The 24,469-nt window shown below is 47.5% G+C and overlaps 2 protein-coding genes across 3 annotated transcripts in view; one reads left to right on the plus strand and one right to left on the minus strand.

Moving 5' to 3' along the window:
• The window catches only part of ESYT2 (extended synaptotagmin 2), a gene marked incomplete at both ends in the record, with an annotated part of 97,743 nt that extends 91,844 nt beyond the window's left edge, over positions 1-5,899 (minus strand). For both annotated transcript variants that reach the window (XM_080700924.1, XM_080700923.1), the window contains one exon: positions 5,588-5,899. In XM_080700924.1, coding sequence (XP_080557050.1) covers positions 5,588-5,899 — 312 coding nt within the window. The remainder of the gene's footprint in view (positions 1-5,587) is intronic.
• Positions 5,900-12,020: 6,121 nt separating this feature from the next.
• DYNC2I1 (dynein 2 intermediate chain 1) overlaps positions 12,021-24,469 on the plus strand; it is a gene marked incomplete at both ends in the record, with an annotated part of 68,380 nt that continues 55,931 nt past the window's right edge. The window contains 5 exons of the mRNA XM_080701299.1: positions 12,021-12,026; positions 14,162-14,215; positions 15,173-15,572; positions 22,616-22,707; positions 23,232-23,540. Coding sequence (XP_080557425.1) covers positions 12,021-12,026; positions 14,162-14,215; positions 15,173-15,572; positions 22,616-22,707; positions 23,232-23,540 — 861 coding nt within the window. The remainder of the gene's footprint in view (positions 12,027-14,161; positions 14,216-15,172; positions 15,573-22,615; positions 22,708-23,231; positions 23,541-24,469) is intronic.

Consider the following 24,469-nt stretch of genomic DNA (forward strand, 5'->3'; position numbering starts at 1 on the left):
GAAACAGGGTTTTGTCAAGCTACCACATGCTAACCTCAAATATGTCATCTTTTTGTCTCAGCCTCCCAAGTACTGGTATTACAAGGATGCACCACCAGGCCCAGCTCAATGTTTATATTTTTAATACTGTTACTGAGGTATAATTCACATACTATTCAAATTGCTCATTTAAGCCTGGCATGGTGGCACACGCTTCTAATACCAGTACTTGGGAAGCTGACACAGGAAGCTGACACAAGAGGCTCACAGGTTCAAAGCCAGCCTCAGTAACGCAGCAAGGCTCAGAAACCTAGAGAGACCCTATTTCTAAATAAAGAAATAAAAACTCGGGCTGGTGGCATAGCTTGGAGGTAGAATAATACCTCTCAGTTCAATCCTTAGTACCAAAATTTTAAAAAATGCTCATTTAAAGTGTATAATTCAAGCCGGGTGTGGTGGTGCATGCTTGTAATCCCAGAATTTGAGAGGCTGAGACCTGGAGGACAGCGATTCGCGGACAGCCTCAGCTACTTAGTGAGGCCCTCTGCGACTCAGTGAGACCCGATTTCAAATTAAGAATAAAAAAACAGGGCAGACGGTATAGCTCGGAGGTAAAATGCACCTGGGTTCCATCCCCAGACCCGCAAAAAAATAAAAATAAAAATAAAATAAAGTGTATAATTCAGTCAGGTGTGGTGGCGCACGCTTGTAATCCCAGCACTTGGGATCATGCAGGTTCAAAGCCAGCCTCAGCTACTTAGTGAGATCCTGTTTCCAAATAAAATATAAAATAGGTCTGGGGCCGGGCGTGGTGGCGCATGCTTGTAATCCCCGCAATTGGGAGGCAGAGACAGGAGGATCACACAGATTCAAAGCCAGCCTCAGCTACTTAGTGAGGCTCTCAGCAACTTAGTGAGACCCTGTTTCCAAATAAAATATAAAATAGGTCTGGGAGTATAGCCCGGAGGTAGAAAGCCTCTGGGTTCCACCCCTAGTACCACCAATAAATAAATAAATAAATAAATAAATTAATTAATTAAAAAATAGGTCTGGAAGTATAGCCCAGAGGTAGAAAGTCCCTGGAATCTACCCCTAGTGCCACAAAAAAAAAAAGAAAGAAAAAAGAAAAAAAAGAAAGAAAAGAAAGTGTATAATTCAGGGGATGTTTAGTATATTCACAGTATTTATTTCAAGGTTAAATGCTGTGACCAATATATAAATCAGACCAGATTCATTAGGCTTAAAGACAACACTAAATTACTAGTCAGTTTCCCATAACTGGCTCTATGCAGGACTGATATATATTCATAAGATACATACTTATTAAAAGTATTTTAGATATGCTGGCCAGTCATGGTGGCACATGCCTATCATTTTAGTACTTTGGAGCCTGAGACAGGAGGATTGCTGGTTCAAGGTCAGCCGAGATCTTGCTTTAAAACAAACACACAAAAAGAGCTCAGGGCATAACTCAGAAGTAGAATGTTCTTGGTTTCAATCTCTTGTACCAAAAAAAAAAATATTGGGTTCAATCTCTTGTACCGAAAAAAAAAATTACATATATTTTAGTCAATATATTCACATGCATAATTTACACCTGTTCTCCCATCTTCAAATTTCCAATGAATATTGATATGAAAATACTGAAGGCCGGGCTTGGTGGCGCACACTTGTAATCCCAGCATTCATGAGGCAGAGAGTGGAGGATGGAGGATCGTGGTTCAGCTATTTAGCGAGGCCCTTCACAACTCAGTGAGACCCTGTTTCAAAAATAAAAAGACTATGCCGGGTGAGGTGTCACACACTTGTAATCCCCGCACTTGGGAGGCAGAGACAGGAGGATCCTGCAGGTTCAAAGCCAGCCACGCTGGCTTAAGAGACCCTGTTTCCAAATATAAAAAAGTAAAAAAAAAAAAAAAAAGGTCTGGGAGTGTAGCCCGGAGGTAGAAGGGCTTCCAGGAACCCCAGTACCACCAAAATAAATAAATAAATAAGGACTAAAAAATAGGGCTGGGGGGTGTAGCTTGGAGATATAACACCCCTGGATTCCATCCCTGGTACCACAAAAAAATTAATAAAATTCATATTACCCCAAGCAGGGCATACATGCCAGTGTACACATATATCCTAAGCTTAAATCTATTTTAATTCTAAGCAAAAAAAAAAAGAAATTATTTACTGCTTTAGTTTTAGCAATCTTGGGGCACTGCATTCTAACTTACTGAAACATTAACACACAACAGATGCAACTGTCACAGTACTTCTCTCCTTGCATCACTGCCAGAGCCACGGAGAGGCATCAAGGAGCTTAGCAGCACTGGCGTCCAATTTGCAGTTCTCAAGCCACAAAAGCATTCTGGGCTGTAAGTGCTAAGGGAACATTCAGTTTTTTGGTTTTGGTACTGGAGACTGATTCCAGGGGTGATATTCTACCTCCTAGTTATACCTTGGCTATTTTTGTTTTTGAAAGAGGGTCTAATTGCTGAGGCTGGTCTTGAACATGTGATCCTTCTATCTTAGTCTCCCAAGAACTGATATTACAGGCATGCACTATCAAGCCCCCCATTAAAAACTAAATTCTAGCTCCTCAACCAGCTACACCAGCTATTTTGTTACAAATCTTCATACAGTTTTATGAAAGCATTAAGTCCATGATTAAAACTGAAAGGCAAGTATCTGACCTTTCTTAACATGAGACCACAGTACATTCTTTTCTTCTATTCTTTTTGTTCTTATATATTTTGGCTAGAGTTAAATTCTCCTACACTTCCTTGAAGAACAGGAAAGAAAGTTGTTCCCAAGTTATGTTTGTATAAAATACTATAAAAGAACACATCCAAGAAATCTGTGTTAATTCTCAATAATCCAAATATTTGAGTAACATTTAACAAATGCCAGAACAGTTAACTAATATTGAACATGACAGGTTCAAGGTTCTATGTATTTTCAGCCATAATAGCAACAATTATTGGCAAAAGTAAAAGGAAGAAAGTATATTACCTTATTATACTAAGTTCTAATTTTTCAAATAAAAACAGCAATGAAAAATAGGTATCATTCATCTGTATAAAACTCAAGAATATTCTTCACCCAGAGTCTAATCTTCCAGGACCCAGTTAACATAGGGTAGACACTTATACAACAAATGCTCAACCCTCAATCCATCAGGCCTTTCCCATTTATTGTGGGAGCGGGTGAATGAATAATACATTAAAGCTGTAGGACCAAATGTTTACAGAATCGTCACGTAAAATTACAAGCCTTTTTTTTTCATTCCCAAATAGTCTCAGCTCAGGAACAGGATATATTGTTCTCAAAATATTAATATTCTTTGTGGGGGGGGGGAACTAGGGATTGAACCCAGGGGCATTCTATCTTCTAGCTATACCCCAGTCCTAATTTTTATTTTTAAAACAGAGTATCACTGAGTTGTGGAGGGCCTAAGTAGCTGAGGTTAGCTATGAACCTTCCATCCTCCTGTGTCAGCCTCCCAAGGACAGAAATTACAATCATGTGCCACCATGCCTAGCTATATTAATATTCCTTACTGAAGCCAGGCATGGTGGCACGCACCTGTAATCCCAGCATTCAGGAGGCTGAGACAGGAGGGTTGCAGTTTGCAGACCCTGTTTCAAAATAAAGAATAAGAAATTGGGCTGAAGGTGTAGCTTGGAGGTAGAATGCCCCTGAGTTCCATCCCCAGTACCACAATACACACACACACACACACACACACACACACACACACACACACACACAAACTTTACTGATGTCATTTCAATATCCAGCCAAAATTTTTACTTCACTAAAAGAACAAGCTGACAGTGAATATAGCCAAAGGTGAGCTTAGGAATTTAGTACCATATTAGTTCATGGTTTCCCATGCTTCTACTCTGCTATGAATTAATCACCAATGATACTATGAAAACATGTTCGATCTCTAGAGTGTACAAGTATATATTGTTTAAAGCAAAACACCAGACCAAAGTTCAGAAACACAAGGAAACTGTTAGAAGAAAAATCAAAGTACTAGCAATAGGGAAATCTTAACTTTTCTTACGCATGGCTTCTTCTATTTGTTAATTTGCTTCTTGCCAATATCAATGGCAGAACTTCAGGCCCACTTCCAGATCATACAACTCTCTGGTTTAATTTTTTTCCCTTCCTTTTTTTGTGCTGGGGATTGAACCTAGGGGTATTTTGTGTGTGTGTGTGTGTGTGTGTGTGTGTGTGTGTGTGGTTCTGGGGGTGGAACCCAGGGGCTTTTCTACCTCCGGGCTACACTCCCAGACCTATTTTATACTTTATTTGGAAACAGGGTCACGCTAAGTTGCTAAGGGCCTCACTATGTAGCTGAGGCTGGCTTCGAACCTGTGAGATCCTGTCTCAGCCTCCCAAGCGCTGAGAGCTGAGATTACAAGCCTGCGCCATCACGCCCTGCTAACCTAGGGGTATTTTACCTCTGAATTACACCCTCAGTCCTATTTTATTTTTAATTTGGAAACAAAATTTTGCTAAGTTGCTGAGAGCCTCACTAAGTTGCTGAGGTTGACTTTGGACATTCAATGCTCCAGTTTCAGCCTCCCAAGTACCAGGATTGGTTTTATTATGAAAATAACTCATGAGTATAGAAAAATTTATTCACAATAATTAATATCCAATTCTCTAAAACCCTGAATTTTTTCATAAGAATCCTTCCAGCCAGGTGTGGTGGCAAAACTCTTGTAATCCCGGCATTTATTTTCACAAGATTTTTTATAAACAAATTTTATACTAATTAGTTTGTCAATAACCAAGTATTTCTGAGAGTCAGCTCCACACTCTTCCTGAAAATTCAGCATTCCATGTTACTGTTCTTGGTACTTTATCTGCTGCTCTCTTTTTTAGCTACTAAGAGCACTTATCTTACTATAATACAAGATTTCGTTTTAAAGTTCTTTTGTATATACAAATGCACTTTTCTTACCTTTGTTACTCTACCTTTTTTCTATGGGTCCCTAGTTTTTTTCCTGCTGCTAGCTGGAAGCTGTACCACATCAGTCACTTTAATTCACCAAAATACTACATATTCACCAAGTATTGACAGAGGGTCGTCTCAGCAACTAAGTGAGGCCCTTAGCAATTTACAGAGACCCTGTTACAAAATGACAAATAAATCGGGTGCAGTTGATGCACATCTGGAATCCCAGTACTTGGGAGGCTGAGACGGGAGGATTGTCGGTTCCTGGACAGCCTCAGCAATTTAGGAGGACTCTCAGCAATCTAGCTAGACTTTGTCCCAAAATAAGTAAAATTCGCTGGGGGGGAGGGGGTAGCTCAGAGGTAGAATACCCCTGGGTTCAACCCCCAGTACCACAATTAAAAAGAGAGAGAGAAAGGAAAAATAAATGGGGCTGGAGGTGTAGCTTGGAGGTGGACTGCCCCTGGGTTCCGTCTGCGGTGTCGAGAGAGGAGACGAGTCTCTCTGGGGGGAGGAAAGCGTCAGCGTCTCCGTCCCCCGGCTGTCACCACGTCTCGTCCCCCCCAGGGCAGGAAGCGCCGGCGGCAGGCCGCAGAGCAGGCGGAGGGCCGAGCGAGGGCGGCCCCGCAGCCCGCGCCGCCGACTCACCCAGGCCGGCAGGTCGCAGGCGCGCACGCCCAGCCGCACGGCGCGCTCCTCGTCCTCCAGCAGCGCCAGCGCGCGGCACAGGCGGCTGGCCTTGAGGCCGCGGCTGCGGCGGCACCAGGCGAGCAGCCCGAGCGCCAGCAGCACCCAGCTGAAGCTCAGCCCCAGGTAGCCCAGCGCGTACACCGGCAGCAGCAGCGCGAAGCTGCGCGCCAGCTGCGCCAGCAGCCCCGGCACGTCCACGCTCAGCGCGCCGCCGCGCTCCGCGGCCTGGCCGGCGCCGGCCTCCGCGCCCCGCTCCCCGGCGCCGCTCATCGCCAGCCGCTCGGCCCGTGCCGGCCTGCCCGCGGACGCCGCACCGGGCCGCCACCGCCCTGCCGCCCCGCCCGGGAAGGGCTGTGCGACGCCACCACGCCAGCCGGCTCCGCCCCGCGCCGGCCCTCTGCGGGGACGGTTGGTGCCGCCGGAGGGTGGGCGGGGCGGGGCGTCATGACGCCGGCCCCGGTCCCCGCCCCCTCGGTAGGGCAGGTGGACGCCACAGGAGGGTGAGCAGTGCGTGGCGTCATCACGTCGGCCCCGCCCCGCCCCTCTGCGGGGACGGTTGGTGCCCCCGGAGGGTGGGCGGTGCGTGGCGTCATGACGCCAGCCCTTGACCCCGCCCCCTCGATACGGCAGGTCAGTGCCGCGGAGGTGGGCATGGCGTCATCACGCATTCCCTGGCCACGCCCCCTCTGTAGGGCAGGTGGGCGCCACAGTAGGGAGAGCAGTGCGTGGCGTCATCACGCCAGCCCGGCCCCGCCCCGCTCCGCCCCTCTGCAGGAAAGGTTGGTGCCGCCTGAGGGTGGGCGGAGCTGAGCGTCATCACGCCGACCACGCCCCTCTGTAGGGCGGGTCGCCGCCCTCTGCGGGGACGGTGGGTGCCGTCTGAGGGTGGGCGTGGCGTGGCGTCACCACGCTGGCCCCGCCCCACGCCAGCGCCCCTTCGGTTGACCGGATTCGGCCCGAAAGTGTGGGCGGCTCGGTCCGCCTGGGTGCGGCCTGCTGCGGGCTCCTGCCTGCCACGCGTCAGGGCGTCGGCGGGGAGACCGGGCCCGCGGGCCGCCTCCGGCGTGCGGTGGCTCCGGACCCTTCCCTAGTAGGACAGAAGACTGCTGTGGGAAGCTATTTCCCAGTGTCCTTAAAGCAAAACACGCTCCTGGAGGACTCTGAACGAGTCCCCTAATTCATCGAACATCCCAGTTGGTTTGCAACAAAACAGCAAAGCAAATTCTAAACGAGTAAGCCACTCGAAGTCTCCTATAGTGTTAGGTGTCTAGGTGAGCGTGCGTGGGCAGGGAGGTCGAAGGACCGCGCTCCCCCGAGCTCCGGAGGAGAGAGGCGCCACACTCCGCCCCACCCTGGGCTCCAGGTAGACTCCTGGGGCGGCTCCATGGGGCAAAACGGCGCGGACGCACTGAGCGGTGTGGGAAATGATCGTGACGCCACCAAGTGCCTCGGCTTTAGGGAAAAGGACGCACTAAGCTGTGTGGGAAATGATCGTGACGCCACCAAGTGCCTCGGCTTTAGGGAAAAGGTTTCCAGGTTCTCCGCTCTCGGAAACAGACCACTTCCGAGCCTCTCTCTCGAGCCCAACTCCTTTGTCCCTTGCCATCTCATTCTGAGGAAGTGGCCCTTTCCAGATCCCCCATAATCCCACTCTTTACCTGGAATGTGCCTTTTATTATAGCCTTTGTGAGAATATAATTTTAAATCTTTTAGTAGATTTAATTTAGTAGATTAGTTTAATTAAAGAAACCACCATTTGTAACTTTGTACAAGCTCATTCTTTTATAAAATTAGCATTTCTTAAAATTTCTAAATACCAATCCCTCCCCATCCTGTTTTAACCAATCAAGTTAAGACTGTGAGCCAGGAGTGGTGGCGCATGCTTGTAAACCCCGCGCTTGGGAGGCTGAGACAGGAGGATCACACAGGTTCGAAGCTAGCCTCAGCTACTTAGTGAGGCTCTCAGCAATTTAGTGAGACCCTGTTTCCAAATAAAATCGAAAACAGGTCTGGGATTATAGCTCGAAGGTAGAAAGCCCCTGGGTTCCACCCTCAGTACCACCAAAAAAAAAAAAAAAAAAAAAAAGACTGTGAAACCTGCTCCCACCAATAGAACTATGGTGCAGAAATTCGTGTTAGACCTATAAAAACCGGGCAGGTTTCCAGCCCTGTGTGCTTGCATACCTTGTTATTCTGGTGGCAAGACCCTTTTTTCAAAAAGTAAAATCGCTTTGCCATGCCATTTTCAAACACGTCTTTTCTTAAACACCATGAAAATTTCTTGCAAACACCTATTATTACTATACCTCTACTTTCTAAATTAATCTCTTATATTCTTTATTCAGGCTTTCTGTTTCAGACCAGTCTCTCAGTAAGCAAGCACCTAAGAACCGAGGAAGAGAGATTACCGCCCTATGAAAATAATTTCTAGGGAATTCATCATGGATAACATTATGAACACACACACACACACACACATACACACACACACACACACACACACAGGCTCTGCTTAGTGTGGGTGGACTTTGCAGTTTGTTACAAGTATAGCATGCTTCAGCCCTGGGCAAGGGAAGGGAATGATCTCCTTTCCTTGCTCTTCATAATCCCTTGTTTGCCTCAACAACAAATTATGGCATGTAATTTGTAAATACGTACCAACCCATGGTGCCAACCCATTTTCCTATGCAGAGATTAATGCTTTTTTGTGTGTGGTACTGGGGATGAAACCCGGGGGCTTTTCTACCTCCGGGTTATACTCCCAGACCTATTGTATACTTTATTTGGAAACAGGGTCTCACTAAGTAGCTGAGGCTGGCTTTGAACCTGTGCAATCCTCCTGTCTCAGCCTCCCAAGCGCGGAGATTACAAGTGTGAGCCACCACGCCCGGCTCAGATTAATGGTTTTAATGACACTTTTCCTTCAATACTGATTTAATAGTATCAGAGTAAGTGATACTCTTGTTAGCAGGAAGAAGCAGTAACCTTTCTGGTTCTTGTAGTCTTTGCGCTAAATTTGTATATTCACATCTTATAAAAACTTACGTGAACATAAGTCACATTAACAAACAAGCCAGGTATGGTGGTACATGTCTGTTATACCAGTACTTCTGAGGCTGAGACAGGAGGATAGCAGGTTCAAAGCCAGCCTCAGCTACTTAGTGAGGCTCTCAGCAATTTAGCAAGACCCTGTTTCCAAATAAAAAATAAGATAGGACTGGGGGAGTAATTCGCAGGTAGAATCCCTTGAGTTCAGTCCCTAGTGCTGCTAAATAGGGCTGGAGGTAAAGCTCCAGTGATCCAGTACACCACTGTGACTTAGCGTTTCTAGTTTCAGAAGTGCTACTTTCTACTGGGCGTGGTGGCGCACGCTTGGGAGACTGAGACAGGAGGATCATGCAGGTTCGAAGCCAGCTTCAGCTGGCTTAAGAGACCCTGTTTCCAAATAAAATATAAAAACAGGTCTGGGAGTGTAGCCCGGAGGTAGAAGGGTTACATCCCCAGTACCACACACACACACAAAAAGTGCTACCTTCTTTGTAAATTCAGTCCTTCCTATTTTATTTGAGATTGCCTTGTGTTTAGTTGTGAGGGTGGAAATACACTGTCTCTCTTCATACTACAAACCACCTTTTACCCATACTGGGGCCCAAACACTGATTTCCTAAAGTGAGGGCCTTGGTAGCAGCCGCAGACCTCAGCCTCTTGCACCCTGCCCTATTTTGTATTCTTTATTTTGAAACAGGATCTTACTAAGTTGCTGAGGCTGTCCTCAAACTGCAATCCTTTGGTTTCAGCCTCCTGAGTGCTGGGATTACAAGCGTGTGCCACCACGCCTGGCTTGAAAAACTATTCTTACCCTGCCTTTCTGTCTTAGAGCTGGCCGCAAAGAAATTCTCTGACATATCTTGACTGTTAGAGATCATAGGAAGCTGGATGTGGTGGTACATGCCTATAATCCCAGTACTTGGGAAGAGGAGACAGGAGAATCGCAGGTTTGAGGACAGCCTCAGCAAGTAGTGAGACCCTCATCAACCTAGTGAAACCTTGCTTCAAAATAAAAATAAAATACGCTGGAGTATTTCTTAAAGGTAGAAAGCCCCTGAGTTCAATCTCCAGTATCACACACAAACAAAAAAACATAGGGCCCCCTACTGTACTCTGTTCCAGAAGGGATCCTGCCCATACCCTGGAGGAGGGGTGGCTGCACAATGCAGGTGAGACACACCTGGTAGGTCCCCCAGTTTATTACCATTAAGTCATACCCTTTTTGTTAAGTCAAATGGCTACATGACTGCCCATGCTTCTGGAACCTAAGCATAAAAATGGACGGACGGTTCATGTTGGGTCTTGGAGACTTTGTCCTGAAGGCTTCTGTGTCATGTAAAACTATGATCAAAGCCAGGCACGGTGGTGCACACCTGTAACGTCAGTTCTTGACTTGGGAGGCTGAGAAAGGAGAATAGATAGGTCTTGTAATCCCGGCACTTTAGAGTCTGAGACAGGAGGATCACAGGTTCGCCACCAGTCTCAGCTACTTAGTCACTCCCCTCCCCACAACTCAGTGAGACCCTGTTTCAAAATAAAGAACAACAACAACAACAAAAAAAAAATAGGACTGGGGGTGTAGCTCCGAGGTAGAATGCCCCTGGGATCAATCCTCAGACCGTAAAAAAGAAAAAAAGAGCTTGAAGCTTACTAGTGTCATCTACTTTCTCAGCTGATGTTGTGGGACACAGTGACTGAGAGAGTGGGCTTTCGCATCAGCGCTCCACGTGCCTCACTGAGTGACCCGAGGTGAGCAAAATCAGTAACAGACACTATGAAGATTAGGTGAATCAGCCAGCTTCCTAGTGAGGCCCTCTGCACCTCAGTGAGACCCTGTTTCAAAGTAAAGAAAAAAATAGGGGTGGGGATGTAGCTCGGAGGTACAATTTTCCTGGTTCCATCCTCAGTACCGCACAAAAAAAAAAAAAAAAAAAAAAAAAAGAAAAAGAAAAGAAAATTAGGTGAACCATCACCAACGGTTGCTACTTAGAGTAGCCCTTCCTTAGAGCAGTTACTAAGTAAATCAAAGCCATCACTGAAATCACTTCCTGCCCTCCCCCTTTCCTTTATGTGCTTTCCAATGCCTGTCAAGATGGCAACAGTGGTGTGTACACGGCCAGGAAGCCAGCACTATGCGAGTCTACTGGGCCCTCTAACGCTTTCTGTAAGGCAAGGAACTGAGTTAATGGCTTTGTGTGTGAAGCTAGCAGAAGTGGGCCGAAATCGAATTCACAGGCTCCCTCGCAGGCACTCCCGGGTGCCAGGGTGGAGCCCGCCCCAGGAGACACTAGAGTTGCCTTCCCTGCTAAGGCTGGAGCAGAGCAGCTGGGAGAAAGATAAACACCGTTGCAGCCTCGAGTTCTGCCAAAGACTGGCTTTTACATTTCTACATTTGTCTGAATGTTTCATTTCTTTATATTCTTGTACAGTATAAAAAATCAACAACCCTTTTCCAAAACTTTGATTCTCTGCTAACGGGTGGTTTTCGCCAAGACAGTTTATGGGGATACAGTTCGTTATGGGCAAAGCCTTATTCAAATGTCGAAGTATTTCTTGTTTTCGCTCTCTTTCCTTCTCGGGGGGCCGCACTATTCAGGTACACCCCGCCTCAGTTCAGCCAAGACCCGGACCAGGAGGGAGCAGTGGGCGCTCGGCCTTCCGCTGCTTTTGCCTGCCAGTTGCTAGGAGCTGGGACTGTGCAGGCTACTGAACGCCAACTCGGGAGGGCGCAGGCGCACTGAGGGCGGCCGCGGGGCCAGCCTAGCAGTGAGCGCTCGGTCCTCCGCTGCTCCTGCCTGCCGGTTGCTAGGTGTCTGGGACGCCTGCGGTCCGGGAGTGGCCGCGCTGCAGATCCCCGGGGGGCCAAAGGGAGCTGGCGGCGGCGGCGGCCTAGTCTCCTCCGGGCGACCCGCGCCTGGCCAGGGCCGAGGGTAACGTGGCACTCGTGCCTTCAAAGAGCGATGGATCCTGGGAAGGTCGGTGCGCGGCGGCGCGACTCCACCCTGGCCCCGAGCGACCGAGCGGGCAGCCGGACCACGTCGCGCACGGCGAGGCCCGCGGCAGCCCCCAGCCCAGGCAGCGTTTCCTGTTGACCAGGGCCGCGGGAGCCGAGGGGCGGCCGTGGCCACGAGGGCGTGGGCAGAGCAGAGGGACGTGTCTAGTGGCCACGGGGCCGGGCTCTGGGCAGGCCTGGGGCGAGATTGGCTCTTGCAGACCTTTCCTCGCCTTTCAGCTCCAGGCTTGGGCTTCCCAGTATCATCTGTGCTCATCCGGAGGCAGAAAGGGAGACTGAGCATAGCTGAGTGCTTCCGTAAGGAAGTGCAAGACGCCTGGGCTTTAGGCGATGGCAGTGAGGTGCTTATCTTTGCAGATAGTTTTAAAAGTCCAGCCGATATTGGACGGCGCAGGCTTTGAAAGCCTCCTCTTATACTGCAGAGGGTTAACGATTGGTAGCTGCTCCTGAAGTTGGAGCTCTTGGTGTCGCCTCCCTCGGATTGCTAGCTTTTACCTTTGGTCTCTCTACCAGCCTGGTCAGTCGGGGTGGGCCCTGGAGCAAACAGTGCGGAGACCAGTGTTGTCTCCAGTGCTGTCTGCAGCGTTTGAGTGTTCAGAAATGTGCCTGGTGTGGACCCAATTTTAAGTTCTATTCAACTTTCATCTTATTTGTTTATTTGTGGTACTGGGGATTGAACCCAGGGGCATTCTACCTCTGAGCTACACTCTCAGGCCTGTTTTATTTTTTAATTTGAAACAGGGTCTCACTAAGTTGCAGAGGGCCTCACTAGGTTGCTGAGACTGGTTGTGAGCCTGCAATCCTCCTGTCTCAGCCTCTCAAGTACTGGGATTACAGGCGTGTGCCACCATTCAACTTCCACTTTAAGTGCCACAGCTTCTTAGATTGAGAGTACAGCCTATCTACTTGGGTTTGAATTCTGGCTTCTGTATTTACTTGTATGACCTTATGTTATTAACCTGTCTTATTTCCTAGTTCATAAAATGTGCACAGTAACAACGGCAATGGCATAGGGTGCTTATGAAGATTAAATGAGATATTCCATGTAAAAGTGCTTACAACAGTGCCTGCTATTGACACACACTAAACGTTGGCTAGTGTTACTCTTGTTATTTGTTGGCTACCTACTAAAATGTGAGGGGCTGAGTTGGTATACATTTCCTCCTACCTTACCTGCCTCTTACTTTTTTTTCTGTCATTACCTTTATAATATTAAATGATTTGTGCTTTCCCAGTCTTGGATAGCATCTCTTCACTTTCCTCTAAGTAACATTAGGGAGTTTCCACCCTAGCTGCCCTCTGCTTTTCCTTAAGTTCAGCATCCTGACTTCTGTCTTCTTTACACCACTCCGTTTACATCTCACAAGCAGCTTGGTTTTTCTCTCCTGTTGTAGTTACTGAATAAAAGCTGTTTTCACCACTTTTATGTCTGCCTTTACTTATCTTTGCTATCCCTCTTTCCCACACTATTTTCTATGAGCACCTCTACTTTCTTTTCTTTTTTTTTCTTTTTTGTGGTACTGGGGGGTGGAACCCAGAGGCTTTCTACGTCCGGGCTATACTCCCAGACCTTTTTTATATTTTATTTGGAAACAGGGTCTCGCTAAGTTGCTGAGAGCCTCACTATGTAGCTGAGGCTGGCTGCGAACCTGTGCGATCCTCCTGTCTCAGCCTCCCAAGCGCGGGGATTGCAAGTGTGCACCACCACACCCGGCCTTACGAGCCACCTCTAGATAGAGTCAGTCTGAGGTCAGTTTCTTGTCTACAGAATAGACTGCTATCAGAACTTTAGGGATTGACCCTTTGACAGAGCTACCCTGCATATAGGCTCATATAGTCTTGCTGCTTGTTGAGGCTGTCCTCGAACCTGCCATCCTCCTGGCTCAGCCCCCCAAGTATTAGGATTACGTATGCCACCATGCCTGGCTTCTGAGGATTCTTGCTGGTGGCCCTTGGGGACTAGCACTGTAACCTAGGTGTCAGTACAGCTATTGCTGTGATCTGGGTGGGTGAGGCTGTTCTGTGTGCTGGGGACACAGGTGAGAACATACCCCTACTCCCTTGTCCTCCCTAAGGTCCAGACTGGACAGGAAGAATGGATTGTGAAACATGATAGAGGAAGACACGGTAGTATTCAGTGGCTGGCATCTCTCTGATGGAGGGTAGAGTGTTGATTATGAAGATTCCCCTCAGCTCCTTCTCTCAGGTTTTGTGCCTGTGGATTGGTGGTGGTGGTGTGTGGTGCGGGACAGTGACATACAGTAGCTGGGAAGTGTTAGCCTGAGCAGTGGCAGTTGCTTTCAAAGGCCTTAGAGACTGGTTTATAAATAATAAGTAAATATTAACTAGCTAACTGCAATTAAGGAGTTAATCACCATTTGATTTAGTGTAGTGAAAAAGCAGCTCACTAGAGCTCACAAAATTAGTAATTTCAAACTTGAAAAATCTGAACTTCATTCTTTTCCTTTTAGAGAAGGACCAAAGATGATACGTGGAAAGCAGATGACCTCAGAAAACACCTTTGGGTAATATATTTTAAAGATCTGAGTTGGGATCCGAAGGGAACTGAATGGTTTTCTTGGAGAGTTTTACCTGGTTCACAACACCACATGGCTCTGGTTGTAATGGTTCCTTTCAGCAACGTTTTTTACTCAAAGATGGAACATGTGGCTAATGCCTCTGGAACTGTAGTAGGCCAGACCAGGAAGTAGGGTCCGTGGGTCCTGCTTGCTGGCCCCATCGGGGGTGTGTGTGTGTTTCTCAGCTCGAAGGGTAGTGGTGCTGGGGAGGGGCTTGGGCTGGAGATAAGGTCCTCTGGAGACTCTGCAATGAAGGTCATCCTGTTTTGGCTAGTCCTCAGGTGTTCAGAACACAGCTTCACTATCCCTAAGTCTTTCTAATCTATGTGGTATTTTAGCTTTGATTTGCCAGTAGACATTAATGTCTCTGACATATGGGCTGTAGACAGCAGTTAAAGAAATAGTCATAAGTATGACTCTAGTTCTTTTAGAATGCCAAAATATTCATTCACCCCTTCCATCTTGCTGGAATTAAAGAGCAGTTGAATCTAGTGTTTTTAAAAAGTCTTTCGGCCAGGCATGGTGGCACACGCTTGTAATCCCCACGCTTGGGAGGCAGAGACAGGAGGAGGACCGTGCAGGTTCAAAGCCAGGCTCGCTGGCTTAAGAGACCCTGTTTTCAAATAAAATATAAAATAGATCTGGGAGTGTAGTCTGGAGGTAGAAGGGTTCTATCCTCAGTACCAAACACACACACACACAAGAGTCTTTCAAATTAGTATGATTTTCACATTCAAATATTAAAAGTTAATGGAGGTGTGGAGGTGTAGTTCCGTGGTAGAGTGCTAGCCTAGTATGTGTAAGGCCTCAGATTCAGTCCCTAGGATCTCACACACACTCCAAAAAAAAAAAAAGAGTGGAAATGTGCTTTCTTGGCCAAGGAAATCCTTGTTCTTGTTTTAGGCTGTACAATCAGGTAGCCCCAAGGAAGAGAAGAAAGACAGAGAAAAGAAGCTGCCCAAGGAGTCGGAAGTGGACCTCCTGGAGCACAAGCACAAGGAACCAGACCCCTACGCTCAGCACCGGGAAGGGACCGTGGGGAGAGATGGCCACACCTCCAGGGAGCACCCTCGTGGGGAAAAAGACCGAGAAAAACTGCGGGAAAGGAGGAGAGAGGCCAAAGACCGGGAGAAGGAAAAATTGAAAGAGAAACATCGAGAGCAAGACGCAGAGAAATCTCACAGTAGAGTAAAGGACAGAGAAAAAGAAAGAGACAGAAGGGCCAAAAGAGAAGAGCTCCGGCAGACTGCGGCCTACCACAACCTCCTGGGCAGGGAGAGAGTGGAGAGGCGGGCCCGTGCAGGTGCGTGGGGTCTGCCGGCGGGCGGCGACTAGCGTGGCTCCAGGGCTCAGTGCTCCCTCCTGGCGTGGCCTGGCTCTTTGCTGTCGTGTTGCACTAGCCCACCTTTGAGTTTGTACTCTTTGGGGCATTTTTCTTTCTCCCATAGTTTTCATAAATACTTTACCTTTGAAGTTCCGGACCCTAAGAGAGAGAGAGAGACAGAGAACGAACACGTGTGTGTTCAATATTTTTCTTTCTTTTTTTTTGTGGGTCTGGGGGTGGAACCCAGGGGCATTCAACCTCCGAGCTACACCCCCTGCCCTATTTTTTATTCTTTATTTTGAAACCGAGTCTCACTGAGTTGCAGAGGGCCTCACTAAGTAGCTGAGGCTGTCGGCGAACCGCGATCCTCCTCTCTCAGCCTCCCAAATGCTGGGATTACAAGCGTGCGCCACCACGCCCAGCTCTGTGTGTTCGATATTTTTAATGCTTATTTAGTCAGTGAAGGAGCAGTTTTCTCAATATTTGCTAGTTTTACTATTAAAACATGTTTTAGATTTACTATCTCAGTAAGTCTTTTTTTTTTTTTTTTTTTTTTTTTTTTTTGCGGGTCTGGGGATGGAACCCAGGGGCATTCGACCTCAGAGCTACACCCCCTGCCCTATATTTTATTCTTTATTTTGAAACTGGGTCTCACTGAGTTGCAAAAGGCCTAAGTAGCTGAGGCTGCCAGCAAATCACGATCCTCTGGTCTCAGCCTCTCAAATGTGGGCGGCAACTGGTGTGGCTTCAGTAAGTCTTAATCTCTTGTAGATGAACAAAAATAATTGTTTTTGTGTATATATGTGGTACTCTGTTTCCAAATGCACAGTACCACAAAAAGTCAGTCTTTTATGATAATAATATTATTATTATTTATTGTGGTGAGGGTGGAACCCAGAGGCTTTCTACCTCCGGGCTATACTCCCAGACCTATTTTATACTTTATTTGGAAACAGGGTCTCACTAAGTTGCTGAGAGCCTCTCTAAGTAGCTGAGGCTGGCTTCAAACCTGTGTGATCCTCCTGTTTCAGCCTCCCAAACACTGGGATTACAAGTGTGTGCCACCATGCCTGGTTAACAGTTATTATTTTTGAGGTACTGGGGATGGAACCCAGGGGCATTATACCTTTGAGCTATACCCCCAGCCCTATTTTTTTATTCTTTACTTTGAAACAGAGTCTCACTGAGTTCAAAGGGCCTAAGTAACTGAAACTGGCTGAGAACTGCGATTCTCCTGTCTCAGCCTCCTGAATGCTGGGATTACAAGTATGCGCCACCACTCCTGGCTTATTTTATTATTTTTAAAATTTATTTATTTATTTTTTTGTGGTACTGGGGTTGGAATGCAGGGGTGTTCTACCTCTGAGCTATACCCTGAGACCTGTTTTATTTTATTTATTTTATTATGTTTTTGCAGGTCTGGGGGTGGAACACAGGGGCATTTGACCTCCAAGCTACATCCCCTGCCCTATTTTTTTATTCTTTATTTTGAAACAGGGTCTCACTAAGTTGTACAGAACCTCACTAAGTAGCTGAGGCTGTCCGCGAACTGCGATCCTCTAGTCTCAGCCTCCCAAATGCTGGGATTACAAGCGTGCGCCACCATGCCTGGCTTCCTTCCTTCCTTCCTTCCTTTCTTTCTTTTTTTGGTTTTTGTTGTGCTGGAGATTGAACCCAGGGACATTCTGTCTCAAAGCTAATGCTGGGATTACACTTGACTTCTTTTATATTTTATTTTATTTTATTTTATTTTTTTTTGGTGGTACTGGGGTTCCTGGAAGCCCTTCTTCCTCCGGGCTACACTCCCAGACCTATTTTTATATTTTTGAAACAGGGTCTCTTACGCCAGCACGGCTGGCTTCGAACCTGCGCGATCCTTCTGTCTCCGCCTCCCAAGCTTGGGGATTACAAGCGTGCGCCACCACGCCCGGCTATATTTTATATTTTATATTTTGAAACAGAGTCTCGCTAACTTGCAGAGGACAAGTTGCTGAGGCTGGCTGCAAACTTACAACCTGCAATCCTCCTATCTCAGTCTCCCAAGTATTGGGAGATTATAGGCATACACCACTGCACCTGGGTCTGTCAGTCTTATTTAAGCAATTATTTAAATTGGTAGGAATTCAAGCCGGGCGTGGTGGCGCACGCTTGTAATCCCCGTGCTTGGGAGGCAGAGACAGGAGGATCATGCAGGTTTGTAGTCAGCCTCGCTGGCTTAAGAGACCCTGTTTCTAAGTAAATAATTAAAAAAAAAGGTCTGGGACTGTAGCACGGAGGGAGAAGGGCTTCCAGGAACCCCAGTACCACCAAAAAATAAAAAATAAATAAATAAATTGGTAGGAATTCTAATGTAAAGGTACCTACTTCTGTTCCTCTCCCTCTGAAGTTTCTTCACTAGCTTTTGGGTGTTTTTGCTTTTATAAAAATTCAAACTAGGCAACAAAAATGACCAAGGAATATGGGCTGGAGACGTAGCTTCGTGGTAGAGCTCTTGCCTAGCACACAGGGGGCCCTGAGTTCAGTCTCCAGCACTGCAAAAACAACCGCAGCAGCAACAACAACAAAGAAGCAGCAAGTGCAGAGGAATACACAGAGGGCGCTTGTAACTCCTGACATCCGCAGGAAAGCCAGAGGGCGTGGCTACGAAGGTGTTGGGAACCGAGGGCTTTGCCCACTTTTGTGTTAGAGGCCATTCCCGCGTGGTGGGGGTTACCACAGCCTTCGTACCCACGCACTGCCACTGGCACTGGGTTGTTGGCAGGATCAGTCCACCAGGAATAAGAATATCACTATAAATATTTCTTGGTGTTCACCCTCTGCACTTCTGTTGTATGTGAACCTGGGGAAGAGGGTGAGAGATTACCAGTTAACCATAATAGTAGCTATTTTACTAGTTGATACCTTTTGGGATCTATTGTTTTGATGTTTGTAGTATTTATTTCTTTTCTTTTTTTTTGCAGTATTAGGGATGGAACTCAGGGGTATTCAACTTTTGAGCTACATACACCCCTTGCCCTATTTTTTATTCTTTATTTCAAAACAGGGTCTCACTAAGTTGCAGAGGGCCGCACTAAGTAGCTGAGGCTGTCTGTGAACCATGATCCTTCGGTCTCCCCCTCCTGAATGCTGGGATTGCAAGTGTGCGCCACCACACCCAGCCAGCCCTATTTTTTATTCTTTATTTTGAAACAGGGTCTCCTTGAGTTGCAAAGGGCCTCACTAAGTAGTAGCTGACACTGGCCACATACTGCGATCCTCTGTCTCAGCCTCCCGAATGCTGGGATTACAAGCGAGTGCCACCACGCTGGCCTTGGTATTTATTTCTAATAAAAGCTCATCTCAGCTTGCTCTCTTTTGGCTGCTGTCTGCCCTGCTGCTTCAAGGCAGTATTGCAGTGAAGTGCTGTGGAGGTCCACATAGGTCTCACTGGCTGAGGTTCCTTCCTGCAGGGCTTGTCGTCTAGTTTCCGCACCTCCCAACCCCGGAACCGCTTGCCCAGATGCCTTTCTCTTGCACTGACCAGATGGAGGCTCATGGTGTTAAGGGCACTTATCTGCCCTGGATTTCCAAGCCGGCCCCTCCCTAAGCCCTAGGCTTGTACCTACCTGTACCTTGATGTCTACCAGGTACCTCCAGCTTGATGTGCCCAACTGCGCTGAGGGCGACCTCCACACGCACTGCCCAGTGGATGGCAACACATCCTTGTGGGAGCAGTGCTTTCCCCACACCTTCCTTCTCTGTCATCTCCGAGTCCTGTGCACTCTGCCGCCTGTGTCGCAGGTTCCCGGCGTGGCTGGTTCTCCACAAGTGGTTTGGAATGAGTGGACTTTGTTTCAGTGTATCTGGAAGTGTGATTTTGCATCTTGTAAAGTATCATTTTTTTTGTTTGTTTGTTTTTTGTACTGGGGATTGGACACAGGTACATTCTTCCTCCAAGCTACACCCTCACTCTACTTTACTTTTTTTTTTTTTTTTTTTGCGGGTCTGGAGTTGGAACCCAGGGGCATTCAACCTCCGAGCTACACCCCCAGCCCTATCTTTTATTGTTTATTTTGAAACCGGGTCTCACTGAGTTGCAAAGGGCCTCACTAAGTAGCTGAGGCTGTCTGGGAACCGCGATCCTCCGGTCTCAGCCTCCTGAATGCTGGGATTACAAGTGTGTGCCACCACGCCCGGCTTCTATTTTACTTTTTATTTATTTTTAAAATTTAATTTAATTTTTTGGTATTGGAGATTGAACCCAAGGGCATTCTAACCTCTGAGCTATACCCTTGACCCCTTTTTTAAATTATTTTTAATTTTGAAACAGGGTTCTCGCTAAATTGCTGAGGGCCTCGCTATGTTCCGGAAGCTGGCCTCAAACTTGATTTAACTGAAACTTGAATCTGCCTTTCTCAGCCTCTCAAGTACTGAGGACACAGGCATGCCTCACTGTGCTGGCATTATTTTTATTCTTTTTTTTTTTTTTTTTTGGTGGTACTGGGGTTCCTGGAAGCCCTTCTTCCTCCGGGCTACACTCCCAGACCTATTTTATATTTTTGAAACAGGGTCTCTTACGCCAGCACGGCTGGCTTCGAACCTGCACGATCCTCCTGTCTCCGCCTCCCAAGCGCGGGGATTACAAGCGTGCGCCACCACGCCCGGTGCATTATTTTTATTCTGATATAAGGTCTTGCTAAGTTGCTGAGGGTCAATTTTTTTTTAAAGAGATCCTTTGAATATTTTATTTTTGATTGACCTGTATTAATTGTACATTAATTACACATAGGGTTTAATGTGTACATTCATCACACATACGGTTCAGTGTACTATTTGAACTTATGTGCACAGCATGCTAAAATGCTGACAGTCTTCATAGTCCTCCTGTTTTGTCTGTGAGCCTGATTCCCTGGTGCTCGGGCCCCCAGTGCCGGGGCTCTGATTCCCTGGTGCTCGGGCACTGCAGTGCTGGGGCTCTGATTCCCTGGTGCTCGGGCCCCCAGTGCCGGGGCTCTGATTCCTTGGTGCTCGGGCACCCCAGTGCCGGGGCTCTGATTCCTTGGTGCTCGGGCACCCCAGTGCCGGGGCTCTGATTCCTTGGTGCTCGGGCACCCCAGTGCCGGGGCTCTGATTCCCTGGTGCTCGGGCACTGCAGTGCTGGGGCTCTGATTCCCTGGTGCTCGGGCACCCCAGTGCCGGGGCTCTGATTCCCTGGTGCTTGGGCACCCCAGTGCCGGGGCTCTGATTCCTTGGTGCTCGGGCACCCCAGTGCCGGGGCTCTGATTCCTTGGTGCTCGGGCACCCCAGTGCCCAGGTTCTGATTCCCTTGGTGCTTGAGCACTGCAGTGCCGGGGCTCTGATTCCCTGGTGCTCGGGCACTGCAGTGCTGGGGCTCTGATTCCCTGGTGCTCGGGCACCCCAGTGCCGGGGCTCTGATTCCTTGGTGCTCGGGCACCCCAGTGCCCAGGTTCTGATTCCCTTGGTGCTTGGGCACTGCAGTGCCGGGGTTCTCTCTAGGTTCACTCCATTCCCACTGTGGCTTCTCTTCTCTAACCAGGTTGTGCTGGGTCCGGCTGAGCACCTCCCACCCCGTCACCAGGGTGTCAGCCCCATGCGGGGTCGGCCGTGCCTGGGCAGTGGTGTGCTGGCTGTGCTGTCTCCCCAGCAGGTCCATGGGGCAGCAGTTTCCTAGCAGCTTCACAGCTGACTAAGGTATTTGGCCAGCAGGGGTGATTTTCCTTCTCAGTCTGGACTCTGCTTCCCTGTCCAACTTTTTTTTTTTTTTTTTTTTTTTTTTTTGCTAATACACAGAGAGCCTGAAGGTGTTATGTGTGAGGCCTGTGTCCCCACTAGAATTTTAGAGATACCCGGACATTTGTTAGGTCCCCAGTAGTATGAGGGGAGAGGGGAGACATATCCATTTTGTAGACTTCCATTCTGCTTTCCTGCTTCATTCTATTTTAAGTTTAGATACCAGAATTTACCATTCTTGGGTCTGAATAATGTGTTTTAGCTGAAGAATATTTAAAAATACATGTTAGCAGGGCATGGTGGTGCATGTTTGTAATCCCAGCATTTGGATGGCTGAGATTGGAAGCTCGTGGTTCAAGGACAGCCTCAGCTACTCTACTTAGGCCCTTTGCAACTCAATGAGATCCTGTTTCAAAATAAAGAATAAAAAATAGAGCTGGGTGTGTAGCTCAGAGGAAGAATGCCCCTTGGTCCCATCCCCAGTACTGCAAAAAAAAAAAAAAAATATATATATATATATATATATATGTTTATATGTTAATAAGCTGGGTATGGTGGCACACACTTGTAATTCCAGTACTTAGGAAACTAAGACATGAGGATTGCAGGTTCATGGCCAGCCTTAACTACTTACTAAGACCCTGTTTGAAAAACAAAGAATAAAAAATAGGGCTGGGGCCGGGTGTGGTGGTACACGATTGTAATCCCCATGCTTGGGAGGTGGAGACAGGAGGATCGTGCAGGTTTGAAGCCCCTCGCTGGCGTAAGAGACCCCGTTTCCGAATAAAAATATAAAATAGGTCTGGGAGTGTAGTCCGCAGGTAGAAGGGTTCCATCCCCAGAACCACCAAAAAAAAAAAAAAAAATAGGGCTGGGATTGTAGCTAAGAGGTAGAATGCAGCTGGGTTCAGTCCTAAGTTCCATAAATAAATAAATAAATAAATAAATAAATAAATAAATGTAAATTAAAAAAATATATTATTTTTTGCGGGTCTGGGGATGGAACCCAGGGACATTCGACCTCCGAGCTATACCCCTGCCCTATTTTTTATTCTTTGTTTTGAAACCGGGTCTCACTGAGTTGCAGAGGGCCTCACTAAGTAGCTGAGGCTGTCCGCAAACCGCGATCCTGCAGTCTCAGCCTCTGACTGCTGGGATTACAAGCATGCTCCACCACACCTGGCAGAAAATATATGTTAATAAACATAATATGTGTTGAAATCTGCAGCAAGAAGTTAGATCTTTTTGATATGATAAAATTTTGGAACATTAAAAATGTTTTGTTTCTGTAGTAAGTAAAGTAAGAATTGAAGAGAAGGAAAGGGGAGATGAAGACTCTGATAGAGGAGATGAAGATCGAGAGAGAAGATACCGAGAAAGAAAGGTACACGGGCTGGCCCGAGGGAGGGCTTCTGAGGTGCGGCCAGTAGCCTTCACCTGGAAGCATTGTTGCGAGAATGTGTGAGGCTGGGTTCTCACCGTCCCCTCCGAGGGCCTGTTTCCAGTGACTGAAGGACCTCCCACTGGACCACTCTCAGGGCTCACAGCACCTGCCAGTGCTGCCGCCTGGGCCCCAAGCTGCACACGGGGCATTGGGGGTGTCCAGCACGTGGCCATCCCACCGGAGCTTGGACACTGCCTGCCATGTCAGCGTGAGGGCAGTCCGGCTTCGGGTTTCCTATTACTTCGTGGGGTGTGTGTGTCCATGGGTGTCCAGCAGTGGAGCAGTGGTGGGAGCAGCTTTCTTTCTTCCTAGGAGGACCTCAGGTGTTCTAGGGAGAGCCTGAGAGCAGGAGCAAAGGGCGTTGGCAGTGTAATTCACCCTGCTCTTGTTTCAGTCATAACACGTATAGGAGACAGAGTGCTGGTGTTTCATGTGCTCATGTGCTTTCCTGTTACGTTTTGAAGTTGCAGTATGGTGACAGTAAAGACAACCCTCTTAAATACTGGCTTTATAAAGAAGAAGGTGAAAGGAGACACAGGAAGCCAAGAGAAGCAGATCGAGAAAAGAAACACCGAGAAAAGAGTAGCACAAGGGACAGAAGAGAAAAGTACTCAAAAGAGAAGAGCAACTCGTTCTCTGACAGAGAAGGGGAAGACCGGCACAGAGAGAAGCGACATAAGGAAGCCTTTCATTTTGACGAAGAGCGGCACCGAAGCAGCGTGGATAAAAAAGAGAGAGCGTCAAGGGAGGAGCACAGGAGGAGGGTGGGTGTGGTGCTTTGTTGCCTTAATTTATTGACCTTCCTTTCTCCTAAAGGGCATCGCTAAGTTGCTGCAAGTCTTCACAGGCCTACATCCTCCTGCCTCAGCCTCCAGGAGCCAGGATTACAGCGCACGTCACCGTGCCCGGCTTCGCCGCCTTTCTGTCATCTCACCACCAGTAGTCTTAGGGAGATGTATGTATGTATGTATTTATTGTGGTACTGGGGATGGAACCCAGGGACATTCAACCTCCAAGCTACACCCCAGGCCCTACATTTTATTCTTTATTTTGAGACAGGGTCTCAGTCAGTTGCAAAGGTCCTCACTAAGTAGCTGAGGCTGGCTGCGAACCACGATCCTCCTGTTTCAGCCTCCCAAATGCTGGGATTACAAGCATGTACCACCAGACCCAGCTGGGAGATTGTATTTAAATGTAGTCAGATAATGTTAAGATTTATTGACTAATAGTAATGTTGGTAAACTGTGGCTCTCGGCTGTAGTGTAGCCAGTACAGAGAAATTACTGATCTTTAAAGAAATATGAACTCAAATTGGTTCTATTGTGAATGTACTTTGAATAGAGGTTTGGAAACCTATTATGAAAGTCTGAGATGTAACATTATAAAGGAGGCTGATTGGGGAGCACTGGGTGTTGGATTCAGAGACATTCTACTTCCGAGCTACACCCTAACCCGAATTTTTTGTTTTTTTGTGCTACTGGGGATGGAACCCAGGGGCATTCTACCTTGGAGCTATTCCCCCAGCCCTCTTTTTTATTTATTTTGAAACAGGGTCTCACTGAGTTGCAAAGGGCCTCATTAGGTAGCTGAGGCTGTCCTTGAACTGTGATCTTCCTGTCTCAGCTTCCTAAATGCTGGGATTACAAGCGTGCACCAACACACTGGGCTTTTAGTCCTATTTTTAAAATATTTATTTATTTAT

This window comes from Muscardinus avellanarius (genome assembly GCF_963383645.1).
Source record: "Muscardinus avellanarius genome assembly, chromosome: 9".
Taxonomy (NCBI): Eukaryota; Metazoa; Chordata; class Mammalia; order Rodentia; family Gliridae; genus Muscardinus; species Muscardinus avellanarius.